At 37.9% G+C, this 12,820-nt stretch overlaps 1 protein-coding gene across 5 annotated transcripts in view; it reads left to right on the forward strand.

The window, feature by feature from the left end:
- Positions 1 to 12,820, forward strand: part of mical2b (microtubule associated monooxygenase, calponin and LIM domain containing 2b) — a 60,421-nt gene that overhangs the window by 4,546 nt on the left and 43,055 nt on the right. For all 5 annotated transcript variants that reach the window (XM_059536750.1, XM_059536751.1, XM_059536752.1 and 2 more), the window contains exons 2-5: positions 2,453 to 2,799; positions 5,352 to 5,559; positions 6,717 to 6,833; positions 7,835 to 7,936. In XM_059536750.1, coding sequence (XP_059392733.1) covers positions 2,536 to 2,799; positions 5,352 to 5,559; positions 6,717 to 6,833; positions 7,835 to 7,936 — 691 coding nt within the window. In that variant the 5' untranslated portion in view covers positions 2,453 to 2,535. The remainder of the gene's footprint in view (positions 1 to 2,452; positions 2,800 to 5,351; positions 5,560 to 6,716; positions 6,834 to 7,834; positions 7,937 to 12,820) is intronic.

Below are 12,820 nucleotides of genomic sequence, written 5' to 3' on the forward strand. Positions count from 1 at the left end.
CATTTGATGGAATCAGCTACGCATTATGTTTGTTTCTTAGGTCAGATGGTTAACAATTACCAACATCACCTAAACCAGTGTAACCAAACTCTCCAAGGCAGCAGCAATGCTATCCAGTTACTTTTGTTTGCCTGTACTGTAGTAGTCTTTTACTTCAGGCAGTAAACTACAAATGCATATTGACTCAGTAGGGTGTACTTTCCCTACGAACATAAATGTCTGTTTGTTTTCGACATTGAACAAGAAATGTTTCTTGCAAATCGGCATATTTGAATGATTTCTGAAGGATTGTGTGACACTGAAGACTGGAGTTATGATGATGAAAATTCAGCTTTGCCATCACAGAAATAAATCGACCTTTTAATATATAGTCAAATAGAAAAGTTATTTTGAATTGTAGTCATATTTTACAATATTACTGTTTTTGTGGTTTTATAAAATAAATGCAACCTTGGTGGACATAGTAGAGAAGGCCAATTCCCGTTTGTGTGCTCCTGTTGGTCACATGAATAATATTAGTGTTGTAGGAATGTTAGCTCTTAGAAATTCCAGTTTGAAGTGCTGCTGCTTTCTGGTGAATCCACTGGGACACAGTTGAACCCTTTGATGGTTTCTCAAAGCTGAAGCTCCTGCAAAGAGATCTGTCTAGTCCTTATGCTGAAAGACTGCAGGTCTGCGCTGTCAGAGTCAATTTGCTTGGCAATCTCTGTGACATTAGCATATGGTAGTCTTCAATGACTATTAATGATTGACAGGATGGGCAAATGTACATGATCCTGTTGAAAAATATCTTTGAAGGCAATGGTAAAGGGTGTTAACTTGAATTCCACTGCTTGCAGTTGTCCATCTGTCAACTGGCTGTTTCTAGAGGCACAATATCATTTGTAGCTTCTAAATGAGGCCCGTCTTCCTGTTTTTCTTATGATTTTCTGCCAGGACAACTTTCCTGGCACGTCTTGGTTCAAGAAATATCCCCTAGTGCCTTTTTAGCATGGTTAAATTTAGCAATGGGAACTTTCCCACACTGCACTGGCTGCATTGACCATTGGTGACATGAAAAAACTCACTGCTCTCGTTGGTCCTTGGAGAATTCAAGGGAATTTGGGTCATGGTATATTTGTATGTGTGTTTTTGATGGTAAAGGAGCAGTGAATTTGGTAATAAACAGTGGACGTGGCTGCACAAATTAAAAAAAAGAGAGGCAGCTAATGCCCCCTTGCAGATAAATGTGAAGGTCTTGCCAGCTGCCAGATTTGATTAGGCTGCTGAGACTCAAGTGACCCTCAGGAGAGAAAGATGCAGGACTGCTATTGGGCTCAAGCTTTCCACAAGTGCTCGCTCGTTCAGATGACCTGCTCCGACACGCATTCAAATCATTCACATGTCACCGTGCTCTGGTTTCACTCCCAAATCAACTCTTGGTTTGCAACTGGAAGTCGAATTAATTTCCTCAACCCATTCATCTGAAGGACACATTGAAAAATGCATGATATTGTCGTTCCAAACCTTTTTGCACTCTTCTGAGAAATGTTTAAAGAATGTGCTGGCAGCTCATTGTGTATGAAAATATTTTCTGGCTTACAGGTTGTCTACAGCTGGGCCAATCTTGGTGTCCTGATTCTCGTTAAACATTCCTTTGTTCTGTCCCGTTTGCTCTGCGTGCATTAATCCTATCAAGCACTCGACTCTGAGTTAATGTGACTCTTCTGGCCTATTTTACAGCACATGCCAAGTGTTTTTGTGTCACTCAGCTAAAACTCTAGAGCATTTTCATTTAATTTACCAGATGTACTTCAAGACAGAATGCAATGTTTTTACCAAGGCATTGTCTGTTGGTCCAGACTGACATGGACATTGCTATTAGGTATTTGAGCAGTTGACTAGTATTTTATTTTATTTTATTTTTTGTTTTTATTTTTATTTTATTTTGTTATTTTAATTTTATTTTATTATTATTGCACAGGATACATTTTTGGTTTACTTTTATTTATTTGTATTATGTACCTGTTTTACTTTATTTTTTGGTCCTTTAGTACTATTTATTGTTTATTGTATTTAGTTTTAGGCATTATACCAAATTATTTGGTTAATGTAATGTTTTTTTATCATTTAAATTTCCACAATTTATTCCCTGTTTAAATCCCCCTGCTTTTTATGAAACTTTGTAGATGTGTATATCCCTAAATCTTATAAGGACAGTGCAGTTTTATTGATATAATTGACCTTTATATACAAGCAGCTTTGACTGGCTGCAATCAGAGTCCTAAAGCAATAAATGAATTTACACAATGTGAACTGCCTACCATTTTTAGTCATTTCATCGCACTGTATATCCATATATAGGATTTTTTTTTTTCCACATACGGATGGTTTATTGCAAATCATAAAATTTATGGCACTTTGGTCCCCATGTAAAAACAAATAAAGCCCTCTCTTCCTTTTCTTTCCCCAGTCTTGAAAAGGAATGCCAACACCAACCAACCCCTGACTGAACACCCTGTCCACAGAGGGAAAGAGTGAGTTAAAATAGGAAGGATGGGGGAGACGGAGGACGAGCGTACGTCTCAGGCCGGCCAGCTGTTTGAGAACTTCATGCAGGCCACTACCTGTAAAGGCACCCTGCAGGCCTTCAGCGTCCTCTGCAGGCAGCTGGAGCTGAACCCCTCAGACCACAGAGGCTTCTACAGCAGCCTGAAAGCTGCCGTCACCTACTGGAAGGTCAAAGCCCTCTGGGGGAAACTGGACAAGAGAGCAAGCCACAAGGAGTACAACAAGGGCAAAGCCTGCGCGGACACCAGAGTAAGTCTATAGAGCTCTAGACATGTACTGAAGATCTCACACTACTTAGAGGAAACAAAATAAATCTTTAAAAAAAGAGGTGCTTTGAAAGCTCAGTTGGAGATTATAATTGATGATATAATTAATTTGTTGTATAAGATAAAAAACTTGTTAGTTGTACATTAATGGGATTCTTTGGCTAAAAAAGTCACTATTTGCTGCATAAGTAAAGAGAATTTAAATGGCACCAACAACTAATTTTCATATCCATATTTGTTAGTCAAACCACTTTTTTCCTGATAAAAATGGCCGAGATCACTGTTGCGATGGCTGTGTTGACACTGCATCTTGTGTTCTTTCTATTTATAAAAGGAAACAGGGAATGAGGATCAGCATAATTTTGTTTTAGCCATTTTTTCCACTGCAGTCGACCAACGAAGGGTCAAAGGGTTAGGAGGTCAAGGTTTTTGTCTGTCTAGAGCTCATTTAGAAAAGATTTTACCTCTAGAGATGGCCTAAAAAGCTTGTGTTTAAGAGATCAGAATCATCATGTTAGCATTAGCAATGGTTTGACTGTAAAAATACGCCACTGAAATAGTTTTCCTTATCAGAGTGAATCTGTAATGTTGCTTTAACTCACAAGAATGGCATGATCTCAATGTTGGAGTGCCATCCCATGCTAATCTGGGATTACTTTTTGTGGAGGCTGCATGCTAGCAAGTGTTTGGGCTGGTATTATTGTGTTAGCTTGGGGGGAAAACGTCATCTTTGTTTAACTCTAAGCTCAGGGTTACTGCCAAAATGTGCTATGCATTAACTAGACCACTGTGTTATTGTGTTTGTGAGCAGTCAATGGAAGAGTCAATCTCAGGTCACCTGATTTAGCAAACGTGCTGAGATTGTGCTTAGCGCATTTTGCATAGTGGTTTTGCCTGACTTACTGACCTCATTTGAGCTCGATAAGGTGTTGAAATAATTAGAAACCTTAAGGAATATTTGTTTTGCAGTTAAGTGGCCGTTTAAGAGCATTAAATGCTAATCTCTGGGGCTTTAGCTATTTATTTCTAGTGATTTTAACTCGGTCTATGCTGTGATTTATTGCTGTTATTTTTGTTGTGGAGCAAGTCGTAGTATCTTTGCATAGGTTTGCATTGTGTGCTTAAGGTTTATCTCACACAAATTTTTTGTCTTATTTCACAACAGTATTAAAGGAATAGTTCACTTAAAAATGGAAACTCTGAATTGATGTATAAATGAACTTGGGCTCTCAAGTTCCAAATATACAAAAATACAAAAGCATCAAACGGTTCATACAACTTGTCGTTCGTACTCTGCACAGCTGTCAATGATGTTTGGTCTTGTCTTGATGTCACAATATCATGGCATCATTGGCACCAAACTTTTTTGGTTTTAAATGGATGTGGAGAGCAAAATTTACAATAAAAAGGCAACTTAAATCCAGTTTGTTGTTAATAATCTGAGTAATTACTGTGCTTCCCAGACATGCCCTTTTTTCAGATTGTTCTATGCTGGTGGTCTTCCATTCTTGAAAGACAGTAAGATTTATCCTAAAGCTTGGCTTTTGAAAGCAGGTCAGCATTGCTCTGGCACAGAAACGCCTTTCTAAATGTCTTCAAAAGTAGTAATGTAAGGACACAGAAGCCTACAGTGGTATCTGAAGCTGAGACTATAGTGCACACAGACTCGTCTTACAGGAAGTTGGGATCATAAGTCAAACAATAAGATAAAGAATGATGGCAGAAATTGTGATTCCTGTCAAAGCAGTTTGGTTAGTTGCACAGAACTAAAGTTGTTCATGTTCAAAGGAAAACATACAGTAACATTCCTGAATTTTTTGAATTGGAAAAATTAATTTCTCTTAAAGGGATAGTTCACCCAAAATGTTTAATCCTGTCATGAATTACTCACCCTCATGTCATGCCCGTAAGACCTTCGTTCATCTTCATATGAATTCCATATTTAAGCTTAAAGAGTTCATTTTATAAATGCACCTTATTCAAACACCTCTAATGTGAAAATGTTTGGTCAAACTAATGATCAAACTGACATTTAATTGAAATTGTCTTTCCGTCTAAACGCCACCAGGTTAGTTCAGCAATTAATTTTGTTCTCTTTCCATATAATCACAGGTAATAAAAGTGTGATTAAAGTGTTTTTGCCATTTTATGACCACTTTTGAACCAGCCTTTTATGGATGTTTATGAGAGTTTGTACACCATATTAGGTCAAGTATACTATAACACTTGTCATATGTTTCTAAGAAACTACAGTCATAAATCCCTGCTTTGTTGAGAGAGACAAGTAGAGACGTCACCCAGTCCTGGTTTGTTTAAACTTGCTTGGATTGGCTTTTAAGTGACAAGTGGGGAGTTGAAATCATAACATTTGAATATGCCAGAAGAATGAGCATGCACAAATTGTTTTTGATTGGTCAAGAAGTAGATGTGTTTGGAGTGAGTCTTTGCTTCCACTTGTAATATCTCCATAAAAATGCCCAACAGTGTCATTTACATAAGTCCGTTAAATGATGCCAAACTTGTTTGTTTCCACAGTGTCTCATCATTGGTGGTGGTCCCTGCGGCTTTCGGACTGCCATAGAGCTGGCTTTGCTTGGTGCCAAGGTGGTGGTGATTGAAAAAAGAGACACCTTCTCCAGGAACAATGTCCTGCACCTTTGGCCTTACACCATCCAAGACCTCAGGGACCTTGGAGCCAAGAAGTTTTATGGAAAGTTCTGTGCTGGATCTATAGACCACATCAGTAGGTCGAATCTGTCTTCATACTAACCAGAAACCAAAATTTAGTTACAGATACTCCTCACTGATATCCCTTCTAGTCACAGAGCCATACCATAACAGGAAAACAAGATATGGTTTCATCAGATGTTGTGTGAGCTTGATGGAAAACCTTTTTTTAGACACACTGATGTTCTTTTTATTTCATGCTCTGCAAACTGAACATATTTCAAGTCTTATAAAGTTCCTCTTTATGGTCCCTGAGATAGGAACAGTCCAACCCAACCAAATGAGATGTAAAGCATTTAGAGTAGCTGGGATTATGCAAATGTCTTTTTCCATGCTTATCTCTTTAAAGATACTGGCTGCTGGCTGCTGCCTGATAATTTAAGTTCATGCTGCACAATGTGGATTTTCCTTAGTTGTCAGTTATAATCATCAAAATTAAAAGAAATAAACATTTGAAATATATCAGTCTGTGTGTAATGAATGAATATAATATAGAAGTTTAACTTTTTGAATGGAATTAGTGAAATCAACTTTTTGATGATATTTTAATTATATGACCAGCACCTGTATGTCGTCATAGTCTGGAACTGCTTGTGTAGAGAGACCGTTTATGATTTTTTTTGGAATTATAAAACAATGAGTGAGTAGATTTTTACCATTATAGGCTGGTTGTTTTCACACACTGTAGCCACACAACTGTGTTCAAACACCTTATCAAAGTGATTTTTGCATTCTGTAGCACCTTTAACTTGGCTCTGTACTTTCCAACATTGACAGAAATGAAACATCATAAACAAAAATGTGCCACAGTGGCGTGAACATGCTATACGGCACAGACTACAGACTATTTAAATTGATTGTTACATTTTATCTGTATTGTTAATTCTATGTTTTATTTTAATAATGAACAGGCTGCGCTGTTTACAATGAATATGTGCACATGCAATGCCAACACGGTCAAATCGTGGTATTTTAAAGGTGCCCATGATAAAAAAAATGTTGTGCATGTTCATTACCATGATATATCGCATTATTGAATTCCGACACATGTCTAATATCAACATTACTGTAATGGCCTTGTACCAGCACCATCACATCCTCAGTACTAGTACATGACAAAATGAACAGTATGAATGGGTTTCCTTCCTAGTGGTGACTTTCTTCTATTTTCAGGTATTCGTCAGCTGCAACTCATGCTGTTAAAGATTGCTCTCATTGTTGGGGTTGAGGTGCACGTCAACGTTGAGTTTGCCAAGCTTCTCGAGCCACCTGAGGACAAAGGCACTGATGGTAATTGGCCAATCATCAAGACATCTAGCTTTGAGGACAACATTGAGCATAGTGTCTCTTACAGGTAGCTCACATTTACTGTCCACAATACACCCTGACAGACCTGAGAAGCGTGGATCACCCAGACATCATCATATAATCCCACACAGCCATTAAATAACTATAAATATGTGCAAGACAGACTGTCATCTGATTTCTTTACACCTCAGGTGGTCTGGAAAGGGTTGGGTAATCATTACTTTATGTCATTATCTTATGTCATTTCTTGGCAGATTTACAAACCCTTTTGCAAGTCGCCCTACGTGCATATCCCCACGGACACCCAGGACATTGTGTTTAGGAATGAGATCACAGACTGAAAGAAGCTGTAGACTGGTTTTCAAATTTATCTTCTCTGTTTATGCTCTGGGCTATTTTTCTTGCAGCCTATTTAACAAAGCTGGTTAGGGAAAGCTTATAATTTTCTCTTTAAGTGTCATTTTAACACCTACAATGGGCCTAACATTGGTTGAATGTCAGTTTACCCAGGTATTGTTGTAACTTCTTACTTCAAGATCCTAATGAATTTATGGAAGCAAAAGCAGGGCTAAACCAGATCATGAAAACTGACACCTTCTCACTATGTACCCTTGATGCACATACACGACTGATACCGAGAAGGTTTGCGCCATTCCTCCACGTCAATGGCACTCACCAGTCTGCATTGTGCAAATGATAAACCCTCAGTTCTGTACTATATATAAAGTCGGGGGTCATTATGGTCTATAGCGCCTCTACTGCTATGCATTGCTGATCAAAAGAGCATCGTTGGCCTTGTCAAATTATACAGGCGTCACACATGGATGGAACATGAAGGTTGTGTTTCCAGATACAAGTAAGCTTTTTTCCCTTGTGGCTTCACACACTGAGTTGGCTGTACTTTTGAAGCTGCAGTAAACAAAAGAAAGGCCAAATTATTTTGTTTTCCTTTGAGCCTCTTTGACCAGATGTCTGCATTCCAGGGCCTGGATGGAGGGTAGAGGTCCGGCCGGCCGATCACCTCATCTCAGACTACGAGTTTGATGTGATCATTGGAGCAGATGGAAGGAGAAACACTCTTGATGGTAAGCAAATATGTACGCTGTTTATATAAAACTAAAAATAACATTTTCCATTTCACCCTTCATAGTTTCTAACTGGCTTGGGTTTGAAATGTAGGCGTTTTTCTGTTTCCATAAATCATCTGAGGTTAATTGTGTTATGTGTGCATCTTATCCTTGCGTAAATGAAGGAACTCTGTTTGCAATGAAATTGTTATCTTTTAAACAAACATATCCTAAGGAATCAATATTAATCTTGCCTGAAATATTCCCGGAATTCAACTTGCAGAACCTGATGGTTACAGTAAATGAAAAGGTATTTGCTTATGCAGCATATATTTGCAAATGATGGCCAATTTCAAGGGTTTTATTCCCAGGATATTTGCTATATATCATTATATTTCTTATTATATTTCATTATATAAATATATATATCAGTGCTGTCAAAATTAGTCTGTCAGTGCATGCTCTTAATTTTTCCAGTTTTAACGGTGTTAAAAATATTTAAAGGGTTAGTTAAACCCCCAAAATTTAAATTAGCCTGTTTTTTTTACTCGCCCTTGAGGCATCCTAGCTGGCTGACTTCTTTCAGACGAATCCAATCTGAGTTTTATAAAAAATTGTCCTTGGTATTCCAAGCATTATCATTGCAGTGGGCGGATGTTTATGTTGAACAGTCCACAAGACGTCAAAAAAATTGTGCACATCCATAGTAATATGTGCCTTTTGTAGAGTGTCCATGTGTTTTTGTAAGAAAAATATCCATATTTCAAATGTAATAAACACTTTTCTCTCACTTCATGTAACTGTGGTATGCAGAAGCCGTTCTGGTGGATGACGTAGGACGTCGGCGTTGCGTGATTAGTGATGAATGCGTAGAGAGTACAAAACTAAATGGCAGTCACAAATTAGAAGTATAAACCAGGGATTTGTAAAGAAAAATGTTGGAGGATTTCGATATAAGCCAAGAGGAGACTGGTTTTCCTTTGCTAAAGTAAGCAAACTTTGCTTCCTTTGCTCCTGTAAACAAACTCTTGAAACTAGCATATCTCAGAGGCGTGCACGTGAGACATACGTCCTACGTCATCTGCTGGAATGGCTTCCGTGTATGACAGATAGGGTAAGTGACACAAAAGTTTATTACATTTGAAATATGGATATTTTTCTTAAAAATACATGGATTCGCTACAGGAGGACTTTATGTGAGGCACGTTTTAGGGCTGCACCTAATGATTATTTTAATAATCGATTAGTTGGCTGATTTATATTTTTCTGATTAATTTAAATAAAACCCCTAAATTTACTAACAAAAACACACTATTCCACATTATACCCAATGTCCTTAAAACAAATGTGTCAACTGAATACTATGAAAACATACAGTGCTTAACAATTAATTAGACCACCTGTCATAAGACAAAACACAAATATTTTGTCAATCAGTCAAAAGAAAATTTATTCTATAAATGTTATTGTAATTTTTGGACAAATAACAAACTGAAACAACTAAATAGTATTTATTCACATAATAACAATTTGCTTTTGATAACCGCTTGCATGCTTGCTAGCATTGTTTGTTCTTTTTGACTAATTGTGTATTATAATAATAATACACTATAAAACACTTGACAATTTTGTTTTCTGCCTTTCACAGATAACAGCAATAATTATATTATTGCATTAAAAATAGCTTACTACTGTTAATAAAAAGTTTACGCATATTGGAGGTCTAACCAATACAGAAAGCTAAAAAATTATATTGGTAATTACCAATACTGTTAGTAAAGAACAGCAGTGGCACAAACTTAAAATAAATTGGTTCTAAACCTTACATAATTTTGTTTTAATAATTTTGTTAATCACTGTAGGCTATATAGTGAATAGTTTAAATCTCTAGCTCAAAAATGAAAACAAAGATAATTAAGACAAATAAAACCAGAGTCAGTCTCCTCTTACTGTAATTTCTTCATCCTGTAAAAGCATCTGATAATTATATTCAGACAATTACACGCTGCTGTCCCTTCACAGTTCCTACTCTCATAAATTACTCTCACTGCATGTTGACTTTTAAACCTAAATATAAATGTTAAACAACAGGTATTTCAGCAAAATGAATGTTTTTTTTTTTTGCGCTGAATATTGTCTCCCTCGCCTCTGTGTGTTCAGTCTGTTTAACGTACAACCCGCCATGCCGGCACTCTTTCGGTAAAGACTTCAACTTTCACAGACTGTCAGGGCGGGCCTTTATTCAAAAATTGGAGGTCTTGCGTGAATTTGTGACATTTACAGATAAGGATATGACATTACTGTATTTTCTGGACTATAAGTCGCACTTCTTTTCATAGTTTGGCTGGTCCTGCAACTTATAGTCAGGTGCGACTTATTTATCAAAATTAATTTGACATGAACCAAGAGAAAAGATTACAGTCTACAGCCGTGAGAGGGCACTCTATGCTGTGCTCCTGTAGCCTACAGTCGTGGCCAAAATGTTTTGAGAATTACATAAATACTGGAAATTGGAAAAGTTGCTGCTTAAGTTTTTATAATAGCAATTTGCATATACTCCAGAATGTTATGAAGAGTGATCAGATGAATTGCATAGTCCTTCTTTGCCATGAAAATTAACTTAATCCCCAAAAAACCTTTCCATTGCATTTCATTGCTGTCATTAAAGGACCTGCTGAGATCATTTCAGTAATCGTCTTGTTAACTCAGGTGAGAATGTTGACGAGCACAAGGCTGGAGATCATTATGTCAGGCTGATTGGGTTAGAATGGCTTGACATGTTAAAAGGAGGGTGATGCTTGAAATCATTGTTCTTCCATTGTTTACCATGGTGACCTGCAAAGAAACGCGTGCAGCCATCATTGCGTTGCATAAAAATGGCTTCACAGGCAAGGATATTGTGGCTACTAAGATTGCACCTAAATCAACAATTTATAGGATTATCAAGAACTTCAAGGAAAGAGGTTAAATTCTTGTAAAGAAGGCTTCAGGGCGTCCAAGAAAGTCCAGCAAGCGCCAGGATCGTCTCCTAAAGAGGATTCAGCTGCGGGATCGGAGTGGCACCAGTGCAGAGCTTGCTCAGGAATGGCAGCAGGCAGGTGTGAGCGCATCTGCACGCACAGTGAGGCCAAGACTTCTGGAAGATGGCCTGGTGTCAAGAAGGGCAACAAAGAAGCCACTTCTCTCCAAAAAAAACATCAGGGACAGATTGATCTTCTGCAGAAAGTATAGTGAATGGACTGCTGAGGACTGGGGCAAAGTCATATTCTCCAATGAAGCCCCTTTCCGATTGTTTGGGGCATCTGGAAAAAGGCTTGTCCGGAGAAGAAAATGTGAGCGCTACCATCAGTCCTGTGTCATGCCAACAGTAAAGCATCCTGACACCATTCATGTGTGGGGTTGCTTCTCATCCAAGGGAGTGAGCTCACTCACAATTCTGCCCAAAACCACAGCCATGAACAAAGAATGGTAACAAAACACCCTCCAACAGCAACTTCTTCCAACAATCCAACAACAGTTTGGTGAAGAACAATGCATTTTCCAGCACGATGGAGCACCGTGCCATAAGGTAAAAGTGATAACCAAGTGGCTCAGGGACCACAATGTTGAAATTTTGGGTCCATGACCTGGAAACTCCCCAGATCTTAATCCCATTGAGAACTTGTGGTCAATCCTCAAGAGGCGGGTGGAGAAACAAAAACCCACTAATTCTGACAAACTCCAAGAAGTGATTATGAAAGAATGGGTTGCTATCAGTCAGGATTTGGCCCAGAAGTTGATTGAGAGCATGCCCAGTCGAATTGCAGAGGTCCTGAAAAAGAAGGGCCAACACTGCAAATACTGACTCTTTGCATAAATGTCATGTAATTGTCGATAAAAGCCTTTGAAACGTATGAAGTGCTTCAAGTGAAGTGATGTAATCTACTTGCGCAAATCATTGAACTCACGTTTGCTATGTATGCCCAATTATTGTGTTTGAATGTACACAAGTATATATATTTGTTGAACAAGTGGTAATAGTTTTCATATCGTCTGATTGATGGCCGTCAGCGGTTGGGTAGAAGACAACAAATCCCGTCATTCCACGCTCCTCCTTAGTGTCATCAAACCACGCATATATATTTATATATATATATATATAAATAACCACACCATATATATATATATATATATATATATATATATATATATATAAAATAATACTTGTTCTATGTTGTTTCTACATTCATTTAAAGATTGCTCCTGAAATTATTACAATATAAAAGTATACTCATAAACTTGGTAATATTAGGTGGGATGTTGTTTGTATGGTATGTTTTTTGGTTTTGTTTGCCAGACATCATATGGTGGACCAAACTAACATCTTGGAACACTTTATCAGAAAAAATACACTGTGCAAATGTCTTTGTGAATGGCACATATTTAGCCCTTTAAGACTGGAATCTTTTCATCTTATAAGATTTGTCTCTCTCTCAAGCGTAATAAACCTGCTAAAAGGCTTTAACATGCTCACTCAGTCAGGAAAATTGCCCCAGTGACTCCAGTTTGCTAAAACTCTCTGTCCTACATTCAGTCTGCCATTCCTTGAGAACACGGGTCAGCTCTTTGTGTTTAACAGGAAGTTGGTTAGCTCACTACAGCAGGGGTGGAGCGGGACCCATTTCATTGCTCCCTGCTGACACAGTGTCGCAGACATCGAGCAGAAAGGCAGATCCTAGATCACACTTAAATTGGCTCTCCAAGTTAGAACAAGAGACCTTTGAATCATGCTGTGCTAAGTTACACCCAGACTTGACACATGAATTGTTTTTATGTGGGATAGTGGTAGTAAACAAACACTTGGTGTATAAGTGCTACCTTGAAAAGAAAATATATTATGTTGCTTTTTTCACACAGAAAGGT

This window comes from Carassius carassius, chromosome 43 (assembly GCF_963082965.1).
Source record: "Carassius carassius chromosome 43, fCarCar2.1, whole genome shotgun sequence".
Taxonomy (NCBI): domain Eukaryota; kingdom Metazoa; phylum Chordata; class Actinopteri; order Cypriniformes; family Cyprinidae; genus Carassius; species Carassius carassius.